General features: G+C 59.8%; 1 protein-coding gene across 1 annotated transcript; it reads left to right on the top strand.

Annotated features, from left to right (window-relative positions):
* Positions 1-705: 705 nt before the first annotated feature.
* On the top strand, positions 706-6,633 carry DUSP2 (dual specificity phosphatase 2). The gene is made up of 4 exons (XM_037886485.2): positions 706-1,607; positions 3,070-3,203; positions 3,901-4,120; positions 4,935-6,633. The coding sequence occupies exons 1-4, from the start codon at positions 1,220-1,222 to the stop codon at positions 5,147-5,149; spliced, it is 957 nt and encodes a 318-aa protein (XP_037742413.1). The 5' UTR covers positions 706-1,219; the 3' UTR covers positions 5,150-6,633.
* Positions 6,634-10,142: the final 3,509 nt, after the last annotated feature.

The following is a 10,142-nucleotide window of genomic DNA, read 5'->3' as shown; positions in this document are numbered from 1 at the left end:
ACACTCTGATATGTACACACTCCCACACACACCCTGTTAGATATACACACACACACAAATACATACACCCTGAGAGATACACCTACACAAATGCATACACCCTGAGAGATACACACACATAAATATACACACTCTGATAGGAACACAAACACACAAATATACACACTCTGATAGGTACACACTCACACACAAACCCTGTTAGATACACTTTCACACACACCCCCGATAGATACACACACAAATACATACACCCTGAGAGATACACACACACACAAATATACACACTCTGATAGGTACACACTCACACACACACCCTGATAGATACACACACACACACTCTGATAGGACCACACAGACACAAATATACATACCCTGACAGGGATACACTCTCACACACACTGATAGATACACAAGCAAACACACATACACACACCCTGAGAGACACACACACTCTCTCACACGCAAATATACACACCCTGATGGATACGCTCTCTCGCTCTCTCTCTCTCTCTCTCTCACACACACACACACACACACACACACACACACACAGTGGGACGGCCTTAGCTCCTCTGATCTCAGTGCACGTGAGTGGATGCTGCCCAAAAAAGGAGTTCCTCAGTGACACACACTCCCTTATATGGCTGCCCGGAGCTGGCCCCTGCGCTGGGTATTTAAACCGCAGCGCCTGGGGAGGCTGGAGAGACACCGAAGCGTCCATCGCCCCGTGCGCCCTGCTCCGGACCCTGCGCTGCGCTCGCTGCCCGGCCGTGCCCCGTGCGCCCTGCTCCGGACCCTGCGCTCACTGCCCGGCCGTGCCCCTTGCGCCCTGCTCCGGACCCTGCACTGCGCTCGCTGCCCGGCCGTGCCCCGTGCGCCCTGCTCCGGACCCTGCGCTGCGCTCGCTGCCCGGCCGTGCCCCGTGCGCCCTGCTCCGGACCCTGCGCTCGCTGCCCGGCCGTGCCCCGTGCGCCCTGCTCCGGACCCTGCGCTCACTGCCCGGCCGTGCCCCGTGCGCCCTGCTCCGGACCCTGCGCTGCGCTCGCTGCCCGGCCGTGCCCCGTGCGCCCTGCTCCGGACCCTGCGCTCGCTGCCCGGCCGTGCCCCGTGCGCCCTGCTCCGGACCCTGCGCTCACTACCCGGCCGTGCCCCGTGCGCCCTGCTCCGGACCCTGCGCCGCCCCCCGAAATTGGAGTGGGCGCATCCCCCAGCCTCAGCCATGGTGATGGAGGAGGTGCTGCAGCTGGAGAGCGCGGAGCTCGCCAGGCTGCTCCGCGAGCCCGAGGAAGCCGGGCGCACCCTGATGCTGGACTGCCGGCCCTTCCTCGCCTACTGCCAGGCTCACCTGCTGGACTCGCGCCCGGTGCGCTGGAACGGGCTGCTGCGCCGCAGATCCCGCGGCCGAGCCGGCGTCAGCCTGGACTGGCTCGTCCCGGACAGGGCGCTGCTGGGGCGGCTCCGCAGAGGCGAGCTGTCCCGCCTGGTGGTGCTGGACGAGGCCAGCGGCTCGGTGCTGGCTCTGCGGGCGGACAGCCTGGCCAGGCTGCTCCTCAACTCCCTGCTGCTGGAGGCCAGAGCCAGGCCCACGCTCATCTACCTGCTCCGAGGTAACGGCACCTTCCCCTAGGGACTCGCCTGTGGGCACCCAGCACCCCCACCCGGAGAGCATCCCCCCCCCCCGGGAAAACAGCGGGCACCCCCCTCCACCAGGAGAGCACCCCCGCCCTGGGAGAACACCCCCCACCAGGAGAGCACCCCCGCCCTGGGAGAACACCACGCACCCCCCCAACCCACCAGGAGAGCACTCCCACCAACCCACCCACCCCGGAGAACAATGACTGCACCCCCACATACCATGAGAGCACCCCCACTCACCCTGGGAGAGCACCCCCGCCCTGGGAGAACACCCCCCACCAGGAGAGCACCCCCGCCCCGGGAGAACACCACGCACCCCCCCCCACCCACCAGGAGAGCACTCCCACCAACCCACCCACCCCGGAGAACAATGACTGCACCCCCACATACCATGAGAGCACCCCCACTCACCCTGGGAGAGCACCCCCGCCCTGGGAGAACACCCCCCACCCGGAGAGCATCCCCCCCCCGGGGAAAACAGCGCGCACCCCCCTCCACCAGGAGAGCACTCCCACCAACCCACCCACCCCCGGAGAACAATGAATGCACCCCCACATACCATGAGAGCACCCCCACTAACCCTGGGAGAGCACCCCCCCCCCCACCAGGAGAGCACCCCCGCCCCGGGAGAACACCACGCACCCCCCCACCCACTAGGAGAGCACTCCCACCAACCCACCCACCCCGGAGAACAACGAATGCACCCCCACATACCATGAGAGCACCCCCACTCACCCTGGGAGAGCACCCCCCCCACCAGGAGGACACACACACTCGCAGGATCACACACAAACTCACTCCTATCAGTACCACCACTTCACACACATAAGAAATGGCACATAAACACAATACCACACACCTTCCCAGCAAGACACACTCTAACTAGCACCCCGCAAACTTACAGGCACTCGCAAACTCTCTCGCACACAGCACCGACTTCCACTCCTACACACACACACACACACCCCAACCAGAAATCTTCTCTGCCTCTCTCTCACACAACGGCAAACTCAGGCCTCCCTCTCTCCCACATTCAAATACACAAATTCAGCACCACACCTGCAGCCCATCACACTCACTGAGCAGCTCACACTACTCCTCAGTGCTATAAAAGTACACACGGAAGGGCTAAAGGAGACATGGTTTGTACATGGCTCCTGCCCCCAGCTTGGGAGGCCCTGGAGAGAGGCCCCCCCACTCCCACTGGCTTGAGATTACAAGCTGCCGTAGCAAACCCCATTTTAAAATGCATTTTCAGCACACAAATGCCGGCCCACGCCCCGGGCACATCTGCATAAGACCTTTCTGCCTGTTATTCCCAGCGGCTTCCGCGCCTCTTGGCCCCCACAAACGCCGGCCCACTGACCCTGGCACACCTGTCCTGCGCTGGTGCTGAGCGGCGATGACATTAACGCCGTGGTGTGTTCTTTGCAGGGGGTTTTGATGGTTTCCAAGCCCGCTTTCCAGAGCTGTGCTCCGAGCCACCGCCTCCTCCTGCCTCCTTGCCAGCCCTGATAGACCCCAAAGACGACAGTAACACCAGAACCATCACTCCTTTCTACGACCAGGTACGTTTCCCCGACTTCATCAGCAATGCGACAAACTTGGGCTGGGAGGTTGATCTACAGCAATCACCCCCCCCATCCCAAAGGCAGACACCCCAGAGCCCACGAACGCGTATTACAGGGCCAAATTCTGATAGTCTTACTCCTCCTGAATGCTCTCCTAAACGCCGAGGGGCCCGCTGAGGTCGGTATTCTTGGGCGAAGGTGTTACTCAGCTGGAGTAAGGGGATCAGAATCGGGCACCACACTGATAAGTCATTAATTCTGTTTGAGGGCCAGTCCTTGATCCCATTTCAGAAAATGGGCGTTTTGCCAAAGCCTCCCACAGCATCAGGACCTGTCCTTGGGCGTGTATCTGGCCAAACATCTGTCAGCAGGATTTGTGGGGCTCGCAGATTAAATTAATCGTGAACTGACCTGGGTTTTTGGCCAAGGTCAAGTGCAGGGTCTGTTGTCAGCTCGCTCCCAGAAAAGTCATCTATCCAGGCACGAATCTAATCTGTCCGTCTGTCTGATCTCCTGATATCCCTGCTGGAGTAGCACTCCGGTCCAGCAGAGATGAGGGGCATATGAGTACAGACAGAGACAGCTCCAGGTGATTTCAGGGCGAACTGGGGTCCTGTCTCCAGGGGTGTGTAAAGCTGTGAAATCAACCCAGAGGAGGAAGGTCTCACGTTGTCTTTATTCTTCTTGTTTCTAGGGTGGCCCTGTGGAGATCTTGCCATTCCTCTACTTGGGCAGCTGCTACCACTCCTCCAACAAAGAGGTGCTGGAGTCCTTGGGCATCACAGCCGTGCTCAACGTCTCCGCCAGCTGCCCCAACCATTTTGAGGGGCAGTTTCGTTACAAGAGCATCCCCGTGGAGGACAACCACATGGCCGAGATCAGCATCTGGTTCCAGGAGGCCATTGGCTTTATTGGTAAGCATGAGATCAGTCATTAATGCAGCCATTGCTCCTTGCAGCCCTACTGATGCCCTCGTCTAGAGTCTCACGTAGGGCTCAACCGAGGCTCATTGAAAGGAGCAGGAGCCTTTCCATTGACTTCAATCGGGACTGGATTAGGCCCATAGGCTCTGGACAGGGTGCAATATTAACCCCTGCAGCCCTTGTTCTAGAGGGAGAACTTTGGTTTGCCAGGATCCAGTCCAGCCATCTGGCTCAGGTCCAACACTGTCAGAGTCCCATTCCTGCTCCACCTGGCCCCATTTCCTCCCCTGGGGGCAATGCCCCAGGAAAAGCAATGGCTCTTACACAATGCCTTAAAGCCAAACAGGTCAGGGCCTGATTCCCCTCTCACAGACACTGGAGCAAATCAGGAGGAATTTCAGTGACATCAGTGGGGTTACACTGGTGTAAGTGAGAGCAGAATCAGGCCCAGGAGCTCTGCTGGATCAGTGCCCAGCAAGGAGGAGAGGAGTGAGTTTCGGGGCCAAGAGCCCTGCACTGGGGACAGCCTGCCCTGGGCTTCAGCCACTTACATCTAGGGACTCTTGGCCCGGGCATCTCCAATGAGCCAGCCTGTGGGGCAGGCTGCGCGGAGCGTTCGGCCCCTGGCTGTGCGGAAGGGGGATCTCCAGAGAAACTAGTGGGAGAGTCTGGGTTTAACGGGCCCGGCCCTGGGGGTTTACTGGAGGGTTCTGAGGGCAAGCGGGGTGCAGCGCCTCAGGACAGGAGGTTCTCAGCCCCGGGGTCCGGCTGGAGCGCTCAGTGACCCTCTCTGCTTGCTCCATAGATTCCGTGAAGAGCAGCGGGGGGCGAGTGCTGGTCCACTGCCAGGCCGGCATCTCCCGCTCGGCCACCATCTGCCTGGCCTATCTGATCCAGACCCAGCGGGTGCGCCTGGAGGAAGCCTTCGACTTCGTCAAGCAGCGCCGCGGGGTCATCTCGCCCAACTTTGGCTTCATGGGGCAGCTCCTGCAGTTCGAGACAGAGGTGCTGTGCCATTAGCAGCTGCCTGGCGGGCACCTCCCGCCCTCCGGAGCGGCCAAGGACATAGACTCACCGTGTGTTTCCGTTTACAGCCCCAAGGGGGTGCGCTACCCAAACAGTATCACTCGTGTATATTGCACTAAGACGTCAGAGGACACCCCTCTGCAACCTGTACAGACACCTCAGCCTCCCCGTGTTAAAGCCCCCACCCCCGTATGAATGCGGGGGACCCTTGAATGCGAAAAAAAGGAGTGAAGATGGGCAAGATGCAAAAAAAGGAGGGAAACTCTGCTTTTCCAGATGCACTGAGAGCAGCCAGGTGGCCTTGTTCCTCACACTGGGACGGGCCATTTTAAGGTTATGTCCACTTTGCCAACCCCCCCAGCCTCTCCCCAATCCTGGTCTTAAAAGAACACACAGTTGATTTGTCCCTATTGCTTTTCGGTGTGAAATCATGGCAGGTAGCTTCAGAGCAATGCCATTTACGCTGTAAGTTAGGGCAAAGTGCTTCGTTTGTTTTTCAATGCGGCCCAATCCTGTTCCCATCGAGCAGGACCAGGGCTCATGTCAGGTAATTCAGTACATTGCCTGACCTTTTTTGATCCACAAATTTGTCCCCTTTCTGCTCCAAGGGACAGAAGGAAAGACGATAGTCCAAATTTTCTGCTGGGAAATACTCCACTGAAGAACCCGCAGAGAATTTGGTCCCTTTGCTACCACCCCAGCAAAAATGAATGCCACAGTTTCTCCCTTGATTTCTCTCTTTCCTCCCAAACTTCCATCTAGAACCCTGTCTGAGCCATGCCACAGAGTTTAAAGGCCGATGCAGTGGGACTGGATTGGCGTCAGAGGGCAGCGTTTGGTCTGCAGTGCTAAAAAAGAAGAGTTTAACCGTTTCCTTGGCCAGAGATCTTTCCTTGATCGACTCAGCCTCACTGACACAAAAAATCTACTCTGGCCCTGAGCGGCAAATATTCTGACTCATTATGAGCAGATTATACGAACGGTGGATTGTGATTGTCCACCAGGCCCCAGCCTCACTTCTGAGAGCCAACAGCCGTTCTTCTTTGCACCTGAAAACCCTCTGTAATTCACGCCCCACTCGTTTTTAAAATATACCTTGGAAATGGGTTGAGGAGAATTGATTGCAAATGATCCCGCCCTTCCTCTTGGATAATGTGAGCCTTGCACAGACACCCTCTCTCTCCCGGGGGAGTGGGTGGGTGCCCACCTCCCCGCAGAGATCTCCTCTTTTGAATGCACTGAGGGCCTGGATGAAACTTGCCAAGCCAAAGAACCCTCCTGGAGGGCTGACTTCCCCAGCAGAGCTGTCTCTGGCCCTGCAGAGCAATACAGGTTTGCACACTTGCACCGGGAGGCAAACCTCGCGTGGCTGAAATTAATTTATACAGCTGTTGGCAATGTTGCACTTTATATTTATATAATAACCCACCGAGTTGGTTTTAACGATGTTTCAATTAAATGCTGGTTTTTATATTGTTCTCCGAGTCTCTGAGCATCATTCTGCCGAGGCTATGGAGGGACTCACTGGACAAGGGGACGGGATGCTTCCTGAGCACAACCACCTGCTGCTGTCACTGGTGTCCACACCTGCCAGGAGCAGGCCCGAAAGGAGCAAGCTCAGCTCAGAGCACCTTGGCCAGATGTGCATTCCCTGTGTGCCAGGGCTTGGGGCAGTGGGTTTCAGTCCACCTTCCTCTCCTGCGGGCCTAGGGCCATGCAGGGGCCTCTGTGTCAGATCGAGCAGCCTCAGGGCTCCCACTGGGTACCTGCGTCTCTGCAGGGGGCATTCTGGGGAGGGCTGGGTGTCTGCTGAGTGGGTACCAAAGACCACCTCCTCCTTTAAGGGGGGAGGGATAGCTCAGTGGTTGGAGCAGTGGGCTGCTAAACCCAGGGTTGTGAGTTCAATCCTTGAGGGGGCCATTTAGGGATCTGGGGCAAAAATTGGGGCTTGGTCCTGCTTTGGGCAGGGGGTTGGACTAGATGACCTCCTGAGGCCCCTCCCAACTCTGATCTTCTATGATTCTGGTGGTCACGTCCACACTAGCCGGGAATCAGCATTGCCAGACTCTTTGATACCCTGGACTGCTACTTCTGAATCGGTACCTTGGCATGCTCATTCCTCGGTAGCTGCTAGGCCGGTGCCTACCTCGGAGTCTACACGGCTGCCTGCGCTGTGCGTTGTGGCTGCTGTCGGGGGTGTCTGGGGGTTGCTCCTGTGCTGCCCGCGGAGGTCTGGCGTTAGCTGCGCCAGCAGCGTGCACCTTGCCGGTTTAGCAGCCCTCGCTGTGACTCATAAGGAAAGGCCACAGGGTCGCTTTTGCGGCGAAGGCGCTTGGCCGGGTTTATTGTTGACAAAGTCCTAGCACCCCCCAGAGTGTCACTGGGTACCCGGGGTCTCCGGGGGGCAGTCGGGGTATAGCTGGGTGTCACTGGGTACCCGGGGTCTCTGGGGGGGGCAGTCGGGGTCTAGCTGGGTGTCACTGGGTACCCGGGGTCTCTGGGGGGGCAGTCGGGGTCTAGCTGGGTGTCACTGGGTACCCGGGGTCTCTGGGGGGGGCAGTCGGGGTCTAGCTGGGTGTCACTGGGTACCCGGGGTCTCTGGGGGGGCAGTCGGGGTCTAGCTGGGTGTCACTGGGTACCCGGGGTCTCTGGGGGGGGGCAGTCGGGGTCTAGCTGGGTGTCACTGGGTACCCGGGGTCTCTGGGGGGGCAGTCGGGGTCTAGCTGGGTGTCACTGGGTACCCGGGGTCTCTGGGGGGCAGTCGGGGTCTAGCTGGGTGTCACTGGGTACCCGGGGTCTCTGGGGGGGGCAGTCGGGGTCTAGCTGGGTGTCACTGGGTACCCGGGGTCTCTGGGGGGGGGCATTCGGGGTCTAGCTGGGTGTCACTGGGTACCCGGGGTCTCTGGGGGGGGCAGTCGGGGTCTAGCTGGGTGTCACTGGGTACCCGGGGTCTCTGGGGGGGGCCGTCGGGGTCTAGCTGGGTGTCACTGGGTACCCGGGGTCTCTGGGGGGGGCAGTCACGGTATAGCTGGGTGTCACTGGGTACCCGGGGTCTCTGGGGGGCAGTCGGGGTATAGCTGGGTGTCATTGGGTACCCGGGGTCTCTGGGGGGGGCAGTCGGGGTATAACTGGGTGTCACTGGGTACCCGGGGTCTCTAGGGGGGGCAGTCGGGGTATAGCTGGGTGTCACTGGGTACCCGGGGTCTCTAGGGGGGCAGTCGGGGTATAGCTGGGTGTCACTGGGTACCCGGGGTCTCCGGGGGGCAGTCGGGGCAATGCTGGGGTGATGACAGCCAGTGGGTCGAACAGCCGCTGCTGGGTCTGTGCAAGGAGCTGCATGCTGAGGGATGCTGCTCTCGTTCTCAGAAGCATGATGCTGTTGGGCTCTTTGGCTCATGTTTTCCCTCTGTTGCCTGGCACAGTCCAGGGCCCAGAAGTTGGTACCTTGTCTCTAAGGCCGTAGTCCCTAAACTTTTCAGGGTCACCCCCCCCACCCCGTTACCCTGTCTGCATCCCCCTAACCCAGGCCTGGGATGTGGGGCAGGGGAGTAAGGAGGGCGAGACTGGGACCACAGTTGGGGGCAGGTCAGGGGCTGGGAGCGGGGCCAGGAACCGATGCTGGGGCCAGGTTCCCAGGGTGGGGGCGGGGCAGAGCAGAGCTGGGAGCGGAGTGGGGCTGGGTGGCACTCTCTCCCTGCCCCCCTGTGGGGGCTGGTCTGGGCCCCACTGCATCCCCCCGAACTTTCCTCCGCACCCAACTAGGGGGAGAGGTGCTCGAGTTTGGGAACTGCCTCCCCAGAGGGGGCGCGCCCCACAGTGTGGGGACCTCTGCTGAGGAAAGAGATCCCCTGCGTCTGCCCACCTTGCTCTGCAGGCTGCCGCTCAGCCTAGCTGGCGTGGAATTCGACTGCCCCTTGGTGGCAGGAAGGGGCTTTCAGCGTTTGCATCAAGGTGCAAGTCCAGGACAGTCTCAACGTCATAGAAAAGGGCTGGGGGCTGGCGGGGGGGGGGGGGGCTCTCAGTCTCTCCTGGTGAAGCTGTTCCACTTTGTATAAAGAATTATATATTCATTGGAGGAGGGGCTTGAAGCTGGGTATCCCACCCGAGTGCCCTGCCCACTGGGCTACTGAGTCAATCTCTCCGCTTGCCCTGGGATGTTTCATTATTTGTACAAAGTGGAACAGCCCGGAACTGCCAGCCTGCTGGTGGTCCCAGATCTGCCCTGGGAGGGGGAGACCCGGGTTCACCTTCCTGCTCTGACTCAAGCAAAGTGGGGATGTGGATCAGCGTCTCCCCATTCTCGAAGAGTGCTCCAGCCACGGCTGCCCTGGACCGCCAGCCAGGCCGCTCCAGAAGTCCCAGTCTGATCACCGGGCCAGGGGAGGCGTGCTCCGAGCACCCTTGCTGCGCCAGGCCTTGCAGACAAGGGAGGCAGGGGATCACTGAGTCTGAGAAACCAACCGGGCTTCGGCATTAGCCAGGCACCAGGGAGCACAGCAGCATGTGGCCCTAGGCAGCTTTGTGCACGGAAATGTAGGGCCAGCTTCACAAAGGGACTTAGGTGCCTAACTGCCACTTTAGGCACCTAAGTCCCCAACTCCCCGCTCAGCTGCTGCTGAACCCTACAGTGCTCAGCCCTGGGGGGGGCGCGAGACCAGCCGCTCCTTGGGGCCGGGGACGAAATGGCAGCGAAAGCGGTCAGCGGGCACTGGCTCCGGCCCCCAGTACCCTGGTCCTCCCAGAGCCAGGCCAACTCCAGAAGGAGAGGAGAGGGCTCCACGAGGACATGCATGCGGTACCAGGCCCTGTCCTTAGGGACATTCTGGTTCTGCCCCTGTGAGAGACCCCTGGCCCGAGTCTCCCCTCTGCCTGCCTTTGAAAAGGATTCAAACAGGGGTCTGCCACCTTTCGGGTGCATGCTCTAACCACTAGGCTAGGGGACATTGTGGTGTGGGGGCTCCCTCAGTCTCTCCTACTGAAGCTGTTG

The sequence above is a fragment of the Chelonia mydas genome, chromosome 26 (genome assembly GCF_015237465.2).
Source record: "Chelonia mydas isolate rCheMyd1 chromosome 26, rCheMyd1.pri.v2, whole genome shotgun sequence".
NCBI lineage: Eukaryota > Metazoa > Chordata > Testudines > Cheloniidae > Chelonia > Chelonia mydas.
Note: the sequence above shows the minus strand (reverse complement) of the source record. Positions and strands in the feature narration are given on the sequence as shown.

What these genes read in the sequence shown, in the direction of transcription:
- DUSP2 (XM_037886485.2), top strand. Translation starts at nt 1,220, where the DNA reads ATGGTGATGGAGGAGGTGCTGCAGCTGGAGAGCGCGGAGCTCGCCAGG. An exon ending in TCACTCCTTTCTACGACCAG is followed by an intron (nt 3,204 to 3,900) that starts GTACGTTTCCCC and finishes TCTTGTTTCTAG; the next exon opens with GGTGGCCCTGTGGAGATCTT. An exon ending in GGAGGCCATTGGCTTTATTG is followed by an intron (nt 4,121 to 4,934) that starts GTAAGCATGAGA and finishes CTTGCTCCATAG; the next exon opens with ATTCCGTGAAGAGCAGCGGG.